The following is a 15,773-nucleotide window of genomic DNA, read 5'->3' on the forward strand; positions in this document are numbered from 1 at the left end:
GTGACGTCACCGCCACTTTGTGGCGAATGGCGGTTGTTGTTGTTGTGCGTGTTTGTGAGCAGTGTGTGTCTATAAGTGGTGCGCATGTATGTATATGTGCGTGTCTGTGTGTGGTGCGTGACTGTGTGTGGTGCGTGACTGTGTGTGGTGCATGACTGCGTGTGGTGCGTGTCTGTGTGTGGTGCGTGTCTGCGTGCGGTGCGTGTCTGTGAGCGATGCGTGTCTGTGGGGCCGTCCATACATGACGTCACGCGATTTTGGCCGATTTTTGACCCTCCCTCCCCCCGTCGTCACACCGCGTCACAAAAAGTCAGACCCCCCTCAAATATGACGTCACAAAACTCTGCCACCACCCCAAAACCATTTTCCATTTTTAAAATAAAACATGCTTCAAATCGCTTTAAACTATTGTCATTGTAGTGCGTATTTAGTGTGGTGCTGCACTCTGATGTTGTAGGAGAAAACATTTTTCAAAAAGGCGTTGGAAAGCTGAAATTTAGCATAAGATTTACTTGAAAATATTCAACGACTAAAACTGCAGATGTTCAGAATATTATATTGAAATTCTCTTATAATTATAAAATATTTAAAGTAATTATAACAATAACATTCATTCTACAGGATGAAAAGCCCTGGTAGAATCATTAAAATCCAAATGTTTAATAACAATCATTCAAAAAATATATAAAATGTATGCTTCTCCATTCTCCGATGGAGAAGCAAAATGCTCCTTCATGGAATAAATAAAAGGTGACCTTAGTAAATTTAAATAATAAAATAGTTAATAATGAAAATTAATCAAAATGAGTGTTTATATTTATTTAAAGTTGCGCATTTTGATGTGACGTCACATTTCTCAAACCCCTCCCCTCCTCGTCACACATCGTCACAAATGCCTGAGCCCCCTCCCCCCCCTAGCTGTGTGACGTCATTTATGGACGGCCCCTGTGCGCTGTCTCTCTCTTTGTACGTAGTGAGTGTGGGTGAACGTCTCCCAGCAGTGGAGTGGTGGCACAAAAGGGCCGAGCATTGTGGGGATGTTTTCCTCATCTGTGAGGTGTCAGACGATCCGACAACGCGAAGTCGACGGTCCGCGACCTTTCCACTTCTCCCGCCAAATTCCATGTCACGTGGCGTCCTGCGACGTCACTGTGGTGAGCGCAACAATTGAAATGGGCACGTGATGTTAAGTACTGAATGTCAACATCCGACAGAGAAAATCTGACATGAGGAATGTTGAAATGTGACTCACCGGGAGCCGTGACCAATTGCTAAACAAAAACTAAGCACATTTTTGTTTATTTCACCAGGTAAGGCAACAATGAGCCTGTGTAGCTCTTTATCAGAAGCGACCTGGCCACAAGTGATAGCCAAACGAAGCGGTGGCTCATTGTGTGGAAACTTAGAGCGGCCAAACACTCTAAACGCGTGCGTCTGAAGGTAACATCTAGAGGACCCGGAGAAGAATTCCACGCGACCACAGCGGGAAAGACAGTAAGACCCGCAGACTCCAAATATACGGCAGACGACCTCCTGCATACCAGGCGAGGGAGTTGACATCTCCTGGCCACCGCAACTCACCGTCCACTCCAGCTCTATCAGTCGTCTTGCCACAACGCTAGTCACCGGCGGGACGTCACGTGACTCACAGCGCTAATGTTGCGGTGGGCTCAAGTAGAAACTCTTGGGCACTTTTTGTTCACGTGACCAACCTTAGGGGCCGTCCATAAATGACGTCACGCGATTTTGGACGATTTTTGACCCCCCCCCCCTCGTCACACGGCGTCACAAAAAGTCAGACCCCCCCTCAAATATGACGTCACAAAGCTCTGCCCCCCCCCAAAAAAATAAAACATGCTTCAAATCGCTTTAAACTATTGTCATTGTAGTGCGTATTTAACAAAGCTCTGCACTCTGGAGTTGTAGAAGAAAACATTTATTAAAAAAGTCTATTTAATTAAGTAGAACGTGTTGTCTATATTTAAAGTTGCGCATTTTGATGTGACGTCACATTTCTCAAACCCCTCCCCTCCTCGTCACACATCGTCACAAATGCCTGAGCCCCCTCCCCCCCCTAGCTGTGTGACGTCATTTATGGACGGCCCCTGTGCGCTGTCTCTCTCTTTGTACGTAGTGAGTGTGGGTGAACGTCTCCCAGCAGTGGAGTGGTGGCACAAAAGGGCCGAGCATTGTGGGGATGTTTTCCTCATCTGTGAGGTGTCAGACGATCCGACAACGCGAAGTCGACGGTCCGCGACCTTTCCACTTCTCCCGCCAAATTCCATGTCACGTGGCGTCCTGCGACGTCACTGTGGTGAGCGCAACAATTGAAATGGGCACGTGATGTTAAGTACTGAATGTCAACATCCGACAGAGAAAATCTGACATGAGGAATGTTGAAATGTGACTCACCGGGAGCCGTGACCAATTGCTAAACAAAAACTAAGCACATTTTTGTTTATTTCACCAGGTAAGGCAACAATGAGCCTGTGTAGCTCTTTATCAGAAGCGACCTGGCCACAAGTGATAGCCAAACGAAGCGGTGGCTCATTGTGTGGAAACTTAGAGCGGCCAAACACTCTAAACGCGTGCGTCTGAAGGTAACATCTAGAGGACCCGGAGAAGAATTCCACGCGACCACAGCGGGAAAGACAGTAAGACCCGCAGACTCCAAATATACGGCAGACGACCTCCTGCATACCAGGCGAGGGAGTTGACATCTCCTGGCCACCGCAACTCACCGTCCACTCCAGCTCTATCAGTCGTCTTGCCACAACGCTAGTCACCGGCGGGACGTCACGTGACTCACAGCGCTAATGTTGCGGTGGGCTCAAGTAGAAACTCTTGGGCACTTTTTGTTCACGTGACCAACCTTAGGGGCCGTCCATAAATGACGTCACGCGATTTTGGACGATTTTTGACCCCCCCCCCTCGTCACACGGCGTCACAAAAAGTCAGACCCCCCCTCAAATATGACGTCACAAAGCTCTGCCCCCCCCCAAAAAAATAAAACATGCTTCAAATCGCTTTAAACTATTGTCATTGTAGTGCGTATTTAACAAAGCTCTGCACTCTGGAGTTGTAGAAGAAAACATTTATTAAAAAAGTCTATTTAATTAAGTAGAACGTGTTGTCTATATTTAAAGTTGCGCATTTTGATGTGACGTCACATTTCTCAAACCCCCCTCGTCACACATCGTCACAAATGTCTGACCCCCCCCCCAGGTGCGTGACGTCATTTATGGACGGCCCCTTACTGATTGGCTGCGTCGGGTGGTGGTGGGTTAACGACACATTTATATTTATGAGATCTAACCCAAAAAAACCCTTTATCAAGGATAATATTGGTGGCGAATGCGGGCCGGATGCCTCCCACCTCTGGTGCTTTAAAGGGTAAAGCCGATTCCTGCTTCACCAGTCGCGGTGGTGGTGGCGATGTGAACAGAGCTCCGAGTGTGTGGTGGTGGTGGTGAAGCGCCACCTGCAGACTGTTTGTAGCTTCACGAGTCGCCTGTCGACGATTCGTCTCTCGCGCGACGAGATCCACGAGAGTGACGCGATGAGAAAGAGACACCAACCGCGTCGTCTGCCTCTCTTCTCTCTGCAGCGCCCCGTTACGTAAAACTCATTCGGTGCACGAATTGCAGCGGCGTTTCAGACTCAGCATATTTATTTGTCCTGCAGGAGGAATCCGATGAGCTATCAAGCTCTTTTCACAGATGTCCAGGAGGGGCACAGGGTCGGAACGTTACAACAACAAACATTACGAAAACATGATAGGAGTGCAAAGTGTAGGAAAGGTAAACAAATTAAAATATATACAAATACAACGACATCATTCATTGATATTTGAACAGGTAAATTCTACTGACCCATGAGATTATTTTTCAGAAGCGACATGGCCACAAATGATAGCTCTGCAAAGCAGCTCATCGTGTGGAGATGAATCATCTAGACCAGCGGCTCCTCACCTCTACTGCAGCCTGCACCCCCTTTGGTTCTCATTCCTAAAGAAATGTAGAATGTTAATCAACACGGAGGGTTTGATGACACAAAGTAGTTGTAATAGTAGGGGTTTTTCCCCTTTTTTCGGGCAACAAAACTGAAACCTTTTATAAGGAATCATGTGTGCATTAACCATATTATATTTTGGTACTGGCAAAGGAGGTCTAATGAAAGTTGTTGTAATTATGTGCCCATGCTTAATTTGTTTTTTCGATTATTTACTTTCTTACAAAAACCTGGCCATGTCTCGCACCCATGGAAAGGATCTCTCGCACCCCCAGGGGTTGCGTGATGAACCGCAGGTCAACAAGAACCACGGGGCTAAATGAGGGCGGGGGAGAGAATCTCTGTGGCGAGGCTCTGGACCACCGGCCAGGCGTGGCCCCCACGGACGCCCTTCCGCCACTGGCACCCCTGACACGGGCTGGGTGCGGAAGGCCGCCCAAGAAGGTGGTAACGCAGGCCGTGACTTAGAGACGGTGACGACAACGACGACAAGAGAGAGAGATGAGGTTGGACTTCACGCGTCGCCGCTCCCCGTGGCCTCCGCATCGTTGTGGTCATCACCGGCTGCTGCTGCTGTGGTGAACACGCGCTCCAGGCGGCGTAGACGCGTGCGTATCTTCTTGTCGCCGGACTTGTGCTCGGCCAGCAGGCGCGCAACCTTAGTCTGCAGGGCACGCACCGCCCCATCCAGCGTTTCCACCTGCACGCACGCACAGCGGGGGCGGTGTCACGTGGCTCACGGGAGGCTCCAGCTGGGTTAGATATAGGGGGGGGGAGGGGGGAGATGCATGAATGACAGAGGAGGGTTTCAGAGTGGGAGGCTCCGTCTGGTCACCGTGCGCTCCAGCTGTTGTGGCTCGGCGCGTGCTCCCTCCATCTCGGTGTCCAGGAGGCCCATCTTGGCCAGGATCTGCTTCCCCTTCTCCTCCAGCATGTTGCCCGCCGCCGGGAACTCTCGCAGCACCTCCTGCAGGTCCTCCTTGGACAGGCGGAAGAGGTCCGAGTAGCCGATGCTGCGGATGTTGGCCGTGCGCCGGTTACCGGCCTTGCTGCCTACCGCCGCCGGCGTTGGGCAGGGAGAGAGGGCGGGGAGCGTCACGGCGACACGCTATTGCTACGTCGCTTTGGGCCGGAACAATCCAGAAAGTCGTTCCGGGAATTTTTTTACGGAAAGTAAAAAATATATCAAGGGGGACTGCACTGGACCAATTTCAGTATTTGCCACCAAGTGAACAATCAAACGTTGCTCGAACAGCGATTGATCTTGGGCCACCGCTGGCCTAACATTTCCCTAGCGCCGATGTTTATACATCACACCGCGTACTCATTTGAGGCTGAGTCGACCTGGAGGAAGCCCAGGACCGGCTCAGATTAATCGTCACCAGTGTTGCCAGTTAACCGCTGCATGACCACTCCACCCAGTCACGGTGGCGAGATTTAACTCCCCCGCCTGGTGTACAGGAGGTTATGGGTTCGATCCCGACCCTGACACCTGGATATTGTGAGTGTACGTCTCTCTCTCTCTCTCTGTGGTAGCGTAGATGTTTCTGTGGGTACTCCGGTTTTTCCATCCACATTTGGAATCAACATCACGTTTATAGTATTTGGCTGCTTTAAATGTTCACTTGATAAGGCACTTCGTGGAGCTATCATTTGTAACCAGGTCGCTTCTGAAAACAGAGTTTCATAGCTCAATGGGACCTTACCTGGTAAAATAAAAAACTGCTTAATAGTTGAATAGGTGAGTGCGGCGAGGCGATAAGGATGTCGTGGTAAAGGCTGCTGGGCCCAGCAGGGTGACGCGGATCATTGCCGCTCCTCACGAGAACTAAACCTCTCCCGCTGTGCAATGTGCCAACAACATTTTACAATTTTTACTTTTAGTTAAGATGCATTTATTTATTTCACAATTGATATCTTTTAACTATTGCAGGGGTTTGCCTGCTCCTCGATAGCCACCGTCAGTGTCACTATGCCGACGCCAATTAAAAAAGTGGTCACCATAAAATATTTATTCTTAGATGTAATTCCCATCAGGCCTCATGGTCTACACGGAAAGTCCACGGTGTACAGAGCAAGTCCCATGGTGTACACAGCAATACTCACAATTACTTTACCGTGCGTCTCTCGCTTAATGCCGAGTAAGAGGAGCCACTGCCCGCCAGTGTCTGTGACTCTGCCAGTGACCCACCGGGTATCTTGAGGATGCTGATCTCCCCGAAGTAGCTGCCGTCCCCCAGCACGGCGTACTGCGTCACTCCGTCGTCGGCCACCACCGCCAGCTTGCCCTCCTTAATGAAGTACATCTCCCGGCCGATGTCGCCCTTGCGGCAAACGTAGTCGCCGGGGCTGTACAGCTTGGGTCGTAGCTTCAGCACGAGCTCCTCCAGCAGGCCCAGCTCGCAGTTCTTGAAGATCTCCACCTTCTGCAGCGTCTGCATGTGCACGTTGATGGCGATGGCGGCGCGCAGCGTCACGGGCAGTTCCTTGAGGACGTCCTCCTCGCCCAACGACTTGTTACTGAGATGCAGATATTCGTACCACTCCACCACCTGCACCGTCGTACACGCACGCGCGGAGCGGAGAGGACTTGTTACTGAGACGCAGGTGCCCGTACCACACCAACACCGTCACACGCAGCGGCCGGGAATTCAGAGGAGGCACGTTAGTCTCTGCCATCCATCTACTGCTGCCAAATATCGCCAGTGGTGGCTGTTAAAAGTCAAACAATGCCGTGCGGACATCGGTGAAGGTCTCTCAGACATGTTTTAGGCGTAACATCACTCGCTGCTGTTGGCCGCGTACAGAATCGGGAGCTGTCAAAGTGGCAGCACCTCCTGTGGCAGCACCATCACTCCGAGTGTCTCGTCGCATGGACTCTGTGAAGATTCCGAGTCCTCACGGCCACACCGTGCTTACTCACAGCTGAGTTTGTGCACCACTGCTAGTGTGGCAGCAACGTCATCAAATAATTTGCGTATGTTTTTATCATTGAAGGGTGTATTTGTTACTCAATGGTTACCGATGGGTAACTATTCGCACGCCTAATTGAAATTTGCTCATCGGGAAATGCGTTTTTTAAAATTAATCATCATCAGGCATCATGTGTCAAGTGCAGTCTTATTCAACTCTCATCTCGGAGGAGGAGGAGGGAGAGCAAAGCGACACGAACTCTGTCGAAGCCCTCTCATGGTGCCAGCAACAGCAGCACCTCCGATTAGCACGGTTGGCTACGTACGGAGCGAAAAAAGTTCAACAAACATACATGCACACATCTGGCTCCTGCTGCTGCTATCAACCGCACGATGCCGAACATAAAGTCAACTCTCATCCACTCTCTCTCTATCCTCTTTATTTATGTGCTGCCCAAATTTTTTCCAGTTTGAAGGCCACGGAGATTTTGACGAACGCGGCATCGAGAGCTTCGGTCACCGCATCATCACCTGGCGGTTTCAAATGCGCTTCTGTGGCCGTCTGGAACGCTCTTCCTTCCGATATTAGGAAGCCACTGGGAGCTACGTACATTCATATCATCTAGATTGACAAATTAATTTGTTTAAAACTGCTTCACGTGTTTAGTTTGTAGTCCTTCCCCCCGCAACTCTAATTAGCGCGGTTGACTACGTGCGGTGCAAAGAAAGTTCAACAACAACAACCACCATTCAGCATTAAGTGGCGGTGACGTCATCGTGGCACTTGTGCCAAGCGAAATGCATTGTTGGTCCGGAAAAGCAAGCCCCGACCTCTTCCGTGGTGCTGGACGGTAACGCTGTGGTGAGCAATGCCATGGGGGGGAATAGCCAATTTCAATTGGCTATTCCCCCTCATGGTGTTTGTGGCCACCACAGCGGCCAATGGGGGCTCTGGACGGGTGCGAGGGGCTGGTGACCCCTCCACCTTCAATTTAATTACCACAAAACTATGTGGAAATAATCTAACCAAGCTTGAAGGAAGTTCAACGGACACATGCGCACGCCCGTGCACTGCCCGCCGGCCCCCACCTTGCGGTCCATGTCCTTCCCAATGGCGCGAAAGCGCACAAAGTCCTTGACCTCATTGAACTCGGCCAGGAACTTGTCGCCGGCCTCGTTTACGCTGGCGCAGATGCTCGCCACGTTGCCCAGGATGGTGGCGAACACGAAGATGGTGATGAGGAAGTCGACGACAACGAAGAGGAACTCGGCCTCGCGCTCCGCCTTAGGGATGTTGCCGATGGTGAGCAGGATCAGCGTGGAGAAGTAGATGCAGAACATGTACTGGCGGCCTGTGCCGCCGAAGCCCGGCGTCTCATGGGCCGGGTACACCCAGCCGTCCTGCCCAAAGCCGATGTAGGCGGACAGCAGGTAGTAGAAGCAGGCGTTCCAGTGCACCATCAGGTAGATGTACACCACCAGCTTGATGATGCGGAATGTCTTGGGGTAGTTGGTGTGTGTCTCCACCTGGGGCCGGTCAGTTGGGTTGGTGGTGGTTGGGGGGTAAACACGAAACAAAGGTGCAGCCCTGCAATTGCCTGCTCACGTCACCGATGGTAGAAGCGCCTAAACCAGGGGTGGGGAACCTTTTTTCTGCCAAGGGCCATTTGGATATTCATAACATCATTCGCGGGCCATACAAAATTATCAACTTTAAAATTAGTGTGTTATATTTGGTCAAACATTTAATTAACTCACCCCTAATGTGATGGCTGGAACTGCTTCTCTTTGGTGAGGCGTGTGATGTTAGCTGGTATTGATGATGTTGCTACTCGCAGCTGCTTTTCCAGGTTTGCTCCAAGATTTATTAAATTTCGAGTCCCGCCTGCGGTTGCCTTGGCAGGGCCACACTAAATGATTTTTGCGGGCCTTTTTTGGCCCGCGGGCCGGACCTTCCCCACCCCTGGCCTAAGCCATAGGGGGCTCTAATACACCCCCTTTCCCGAGCAAATGTGTTGTAAATATCACCAGATCTGCATCCCGTCTCCATGTGTAAATAAGCATGGTTATATGTAACCAGTCCCTTGACTTTTCACACCAACGTCAGGCAGGCAAAGCCTGGACCGGTTTCAGCCTCCCAGGTGTGGTCAAGTGCCGCCCGACAATGTTTGTCTGGAAGCACAAATGTGCGCATGGGACTCGCAAACCCGCCGTGCACGCTGGAAGGCTCGAGCTCGGCTTCACCTCACTTTCACCCACAATGCAACACCGTGGTACGCGTCCTGGGGGTGGTGAGAGGGAGTGGTGGTACGGGGTCTGTTCTGTAATTGTAGGAACTGACGAGATGACCGGGTGGCTCAGAGGTCAAAGCGTTGAGCCGGCACCTTTGAGAATGCTGGATTCTAATTCAGGTTTCAGCCACCCATGATTAAACCGGGCTCTCAAGTGTCACTAATGACTGCCACCCAGCCACCACCTCCACATGAACCCAGCCATCACCTCCACATTAACCCAGCCACCACCTCCACATGAACCCAGCCACCAACTCCACATTAACCCAGCCCACACCTTCACATTAACCCAGCCACCACCTCCCCATTAACCCAGCCACCACCTCCACATTAACCAAACCACCACCTCCACATTAACCCAGCCACCAACTCCACATTAACCCAGCCACCAACTCCACATTAACCCAGCCACCACCTCCCCATTAACCCAGCCACCACCTCCACATTAACCAAGCCACCATTTCCACATGAACCTACCCACCACCTCCACGTGAACCCAACCACAGGTGCTCCCTGTGAACGTGGGGCAGCTCGTGCCGGACCTGGTCAAAGCAGTCGAAGATGCGAGGGAAGCGCAGCAGGCGGTTGAGACGCACCACGGGGTAGTGCACGCCCGTGTACGCGTACAGGAGGTCGGTGGGGACAAGCGCCAGCGCGTCGAGGCGAAAGCGTGACGAGCGGACGTAGTGCTGGCGCATGCGGTCCACGTCCGTCACCAGCAGCCCGCACTCCATGAAGCCTGTGGCACACGGGGGCCCGCGCGCTGATTTTCTGTTGTATGTACGTACGGTGTATGTACGATGTATGGATGTTTAATTTCTTTCGCACCGTACGTAGCCAACCGTGCTAATCGGAGGTGCTGGGTTGCGATGGGTTTGGACCCTCGAACACTCTCCCTATTATAGAGAACACTCTTCTGTTAACGTCGAGAGCGTTCATGCGTTACCGCTGTCCATCCGTCTTGACCCCAGGATCTCATTGGTGCTGGCTCTGACCTCTAACCCCTGAGTCAGCTGTCCATATTTCCGTCTGTGAGCCACGTCTTTTCTCAAAGATGTCGGTGATCACGGAACGTGGTCTTGCTTCACTTCAACTCCGTGCGTGATGTTCACAGACAAACTCTGCATTGGTTATTCCTCGCAGTAGAATCCAATCATCCGAATTGTTCACGTAACTTAATTTTCTGTCTTCCCCGCCTTCTTGGGCCTTGTTGTGTTCCCAGTCAAAACGCATTCACATTCAGTCTCTTGCTTTCTCATGGCACGTCCAAAAAATTTAACTTCGCCTTTCTTCAAACTATTCTCATTAATGTTCTTGCTGTGTACCCTGATGCTATCCATAACACATTTATGTCACTCCCCTTGTGTCTGTCTCGACCTGACATTTCTAGCGGTATTTTTCTTAAAAAGAATATTACACGTCTGTCACTTCTCGTTTCGCTGGAAGCCAAATTTATCATCGATGCTGCGCCAACACGGGGCTACGATGCCGCACGGTGGCTGCCCTGCAGCGGAGTCACCGCACTGCGGTTGTACATCGCACTCCACGCTCTGGTGCCCGGCGCACGTTGGAGATATGTCGACCGTTGCATGAACAGACGTGAAGAAGCAAACACATCCTCAGGTAAATTACGTGTACACACACTGATCCATGGGAGCTTACAACATTCAAATGCCATTTAATTTTAGCAAAAACGGTTCGGTTGTATTCCGTGCAAATGAGTGTGTTCGTCTGTGCCTTCCATGTTTTGCTCGTTCAATGCAACTGTCTGTTCCGTTCGTTCCATCCGGTTCCATTTGTTTTATGTTTCGTCTTTCCCTGTCTGCCCGCCTGATTCTCACTCTCACGATAGCCTCACCGCTCATGTGGGGGGGCGTGAAGCATTTAGGACGCATGCAAATTACATGCGGATTGTGGAGGAACAATTCTGTACAAACGGGACCGAACAAACGAGGAACAACGCAAACGGGACGGTCAAAATCACGAGACGTGAAGACCGGAACACTTGCTCCACATCGCGACAACTCCTCAGACCTCCTCCCCGGGTTACGCGCACCTGTCCTGCTCAGGAACACCATGTCCACCAGGTTGACAGCGTCTGACACATAGTCCAGGGTGAGCCACACCGGCAGAAACTGCACCTGCACGTCCATGAAGCTCACTCTGCACACACGCACACACCACACACACCACGCACACACGACGCGCGCATCACGCACGCACCGCGCACACATACACGACACACACCACGCACACACACACACACGCACACACACACCACGCACACACACATACCACGCACACACACACCATGCACACACACACACCACGCACACACACACCATGCACACACACACACCACGCACACATACACACCACACACACCATGCATACACGACGCTCGCATCACGCAGGTGTAGTAAGTTGCAAGAGGCTTGGACGACGGGGTCGGAGGCACACTTATTTATTAATACCAACTTGTGTACAGTAACGGGTACACACAGCACTTGAAGGGGTATCGTCCCCTTCACTCGTCTAACAGGGAGACACAACGTCTAACCCCGCTAACCTACACCCGAGTCCTCCACTACGGAGCTAGGGGAGGCTACCTATCCCAGCCCTGGTCAAGCTGGGATCCCGGCACCCTGAGTCTCCAGACCGGCTCTTATAAGAACGTCAGTCTGGGCTCTCGGGGCCACGCCACCGGCTTGTCCTGGTCGGCCCTGACAAGGACAGCGAGCCAGGGGAGCTCCGGGGCCTATTCTAGCTGGTCTTCACTCTTCGCTGGTTAAAGCTAACACTCGACCTCGAGCCCTCCGGCTCACCACCTTTTATAGCACTCGGCCCCCGGGAGGGGCCCGTGGGGGATGCAGGTGCGGACGTCGGTGTGAGCACCTCCTCTGTGTACGGCCCTAACCACGCCCCTTGTGTTTGTTACCCATCCGTGCCCATACATCTACACAATTACACCTCTACACAGGCACTGCGCACACACACACCACACACACACACACAGACCACGCACACAGACACGCATGCAAACGCACACACGTGGGACGTGGGTCGCACGGTCACTGGCGGTGCCGTCGCTCTAGCGCGCTGAACCTTGACGGCGAACTGCTAGAGCTTTGGGGGGCCCCCATGGACCCCCACGCCAAACATTTTGCTGCTCGAGTAGCGGAGGCAGCAGACGACATAGAGCGGCGCTGGCTCACTACGCTCCAGCAACGAAAAACGCCTCGCACCTCGCGTCCACAATTCCATTGCCCTGCTGCGCTCTATTACCGACAAGTCTCGATTATTGCAAATTGATACTCTATAGAACGTCTGGCAAAAAAATTAGCAAGCTGCAGCAGCGTGTACACAACTCTCTGTCGCGTGTCGTGACGGGCACTGCTTAATCCGACCGTGATTGTCTGGTGCTCGCTGAGCTGCATTGGCTTCTGGTTGTCGAACGAACACATTGCAAGGTTGCGCTCACTATACACTGAGCCATACCTGTTAAACCACATGGTTTGCCCCGTATTCTCATACAGGGAAATTTAGTTTTTAGGTCCATACGGCGTACAGCCGTTTCAATACGGGCAATAAGTTGTGTCTATTTGTTTGTGTTTCTCCCTTCTGGCGGGACTTTGTAGGATGAACGTTGAGATTTATAAGGGCACGGGGTGACCAATAAGGTCTGAATTGATCTGTAATAAGGTTGACAGATTTGCAAAGTGCTTGCCACAAATGCATCACAATACCTCGCTCAGGAAGGTCCTGCCAAGGTTTTGAGGAAGCGGGTGGAGCGGAGACTTCTGCTGCATAATCCCAATTGAGCAATTCGCGGTGTGTAATATTTTTGTAATTTGGCAAAATGTGGACCATGACGCCAGCACGCGGACGGCCTCACGGCATGTTCAGAGTGCACCGTGAAGCATAGTATTGTGTACTAGCGGGAAGTACCCGGCATTGCCCAGGGGGGAAATATATTTCAAAACTTTTCTTAAAAACATAGCATATACAGATACAAATACTAAGCTATTGTGAAAGCCCGGCGTGCCGTTTGTCTGTCCATTTGTTCGTCAACAAAATTCTAAGAGGCTTGCAGAAGTTCAAAAAGTAATAGAAAGTGGGGGGTAAATAGTTGATCTTAAAGGTTTACGAAAATTGTCGCCCCCCCCCCCTCAAAAATTTATTTTACCCCCACGTAGGCATATATACCTATACACCCTACATACAATAGAGTGAGTAGTATCTAGTAACTCTATAGTAGTGTAGTGAGTCCAACTGAGTCGCAGACGTTGTCTTGGGAGCAAAACTATTTATTCAATAAATCAACATAACATAACACAACCTACACTTGGCTGTTGAATGCTCATCTAGCCACGCTACGGCAGAACTAGACACGGTTCGCTATCCCGGCCCGGACCACAAGCTGGGTCCCAGACCGCGTAGCTAAAGGCTCCTTTTACCCGACGTGGATTTTCATCAACAGCAACACGAAGAACCCGGAGTCCCTCACTGGGCCCTCGTTATATCGGCCTGGGCTGGGGCTGCTCCGCCTCTCGCCCCGCCCATCTTCTAGATCTCTCGAGCTCTTTCCAAAAGGCTCCCCGAGAGCTCTTTTAGACCACGTGACCACCCAGCGGCCCCCGTCCACCGGTGGCCCCCCTCCAATATCATCCAGTCGCGTGTCAGCAGGTCAATCAGCGTATCATGCCCCAACATAACCCTGGCTGGCTGACGCTCCCTCTCGCTCCCTCACCGGGAGCCCGCACCGCACACTGTACGTGGTGCCTCCGCGCTGACCAGCGCTCACCCAAGCCCCACTAGGGCTGGTACTACGCCCAGTAAGTGGGCTACACATAATTCCAACACATTATCCGCCGTGGCTTCATAAACCCGGCACCACACAGTGACAATCACAGTCACTACAGTAGAATCTGACTCTACAGTAGTATCTACTGACTCTATAGTAGTATCTATTGACTCTATAATAGTATCTACTGAATCTATAATAATATATATTGACTCTATAGTAGTATCTACTGAATCTATAATAGTACCTGCTGACTCTGTAGTTGTATCGACTGACTGTACAGTAGTATCTACTCTGCTCTGTAGTATCTACTGACTGTAGTAGTAACTATTGACCGTAGTAGTACCTACTGACTCTACAGTAGTATCTACCGACTCTATAGTAGTGTAATAAACCCCGTTGAGACAACGTCGGGAATTCAGAATTCTTTATTAAGTTTCGTCCACAGCTCTCACTACATCCGTTCCTCTACTTCTACTGCCCCTTCACGCTGTTGGCAGACAGCATGAGAGGGAGAGAGAGAGGAGAGAGACTGCCGCGGCCCGCCACGTGGCAGGCTCCGGACCACGGCACCAGCGTGGCTTCCCTCTTCGTTCCTCCGCACATTGACCACGTGCTGTCCTTCTCCACCCCTTTTAATCCCTGGCCCACGTGATGCCCCGCAGCCAATCCTCAGCCACACCCCTGGAACTTTCCAGAAGCCACTGTACAGCTCCAGGGCCACGCCCCTAGCTGAACTCCCCATTGGTTGCGGGCTGAAGCCAGCAGAGCCAATCATCATCCTCCAGGTGTAACCTTCCCATTACATCAGGGCCACACCCCTGGCTCGACTCCCCATTGGTTGTGGGCTGAGGCCAGGAGAGCCCATCATTATCATCCAGGTGTAACCTCACATTACAGTAGTAACGACTAACTCTATAGTAGTATCTGCTGACTCTATAGTAGTATCCACTGACTATAGTAGTAACAACTAACTCTATAGCAGAATCTACTGACTCTATAGTAGTAACTATTGACTCTGCAGTAGTATCTAATGACTATAGTAGTACCTACTGAAATTATAGTAGTATCTGCTGACTCTATAGTCGTATCTACTCACCGTAGTAGTATCTACTGACTGTATAGTAGTATCTACTGATTGTAGCAGTATTTACTGACGTAAGTGATATCTACTGACTGTAGTCGTATCTGATTCTATAGTTGTATCTGCCGACAATAGTAGTATCAACCAACTTTAAAGTAGTAAATACTGACTCTACAGTAGTATCTACTGAATCTATAGTCGTATCCACTGACTATAGTAACTACTAACTCTACAGTAGTATCTACCGACTCTATCGTAGCAACTGCGTACATTTGGGGGGGGGGGGGGGGAGAAGAGGACATCACACTTTGAAGAATTTACCTCAGCGTTGTGTTTTTTGTTGCATTTTGAATACGAATGATAATTCCCACCCCGTCCCCACCGATAGCGTGTGCATTGCTCGGGGCAACGACAGGTCAGCATTTGCTGAGCATTCACAGATGCGTGCTTTGGCGCCGCCCTCAGCGTAGTAATATAACATAAAAAATATATTAATTTAACTAATTCACATTTGATGGATGGGAAAAACAAATATCAATGTTTCGTCCGAGGGTAGACCTCGGCAAGGTAAGGTAAATTACCTTTTTTACCGGGTAAAAGGGTAAAGGTTTCGACATGCCAAGGTGTAAGGTAAAGGGTAGGGTAAAGGTAGCTCAGAAGAATTACCCGGT

General features: G+C 50.9%; 1 protein-coding gene across 1 annotated transcript; it reads right to left on the reverse strand.

Annotated features, from left to right (window-relative positions):
• Positions 1 to 4,525: 4,525 nt before the first annotated feature.
• Positions 4,526 to 11,448, reverse strand: LOC144950928 (cyclic nucleotide-gated channel alpha-3-like). The gene is made up of 6 exons (XM_078881109.1): positions 11,271 to 11,448; positions 9,757 to 9,953; positions 8,013 to 8,450; positions 6,203 to 6,563; positions 4,847 to 5,064; positions 4,526 to 4,711 (listed from the first exon to the last, which is right to left on the reverse strand). Exons 1-6 carry the CDS (start codon positions 11,446 to 11,448, stop codon positions 4,526 to 4,528), a joined length of 1,578 nt encoding a protein of 525 aa, XP_078737235.1.
• Positions 11,449 to 15,773: the final 4,325 nt, after the last annotated feature.

Source organism: Lampetra fluviatilis, chromosome 60 (assembly GCF_964198595.1).
Source record: "Lampetra fluviatilis chromosome 60, kcLamFluv1.1, whole genome shotgun sequence".
Taxonomy (NCBI): Eukaryota; Metazoa; Chordata; class Hyperoartia; order Petromyzontiformes; family Petromyzontidae; genus Lampetra; species Lampetra fluviatilis.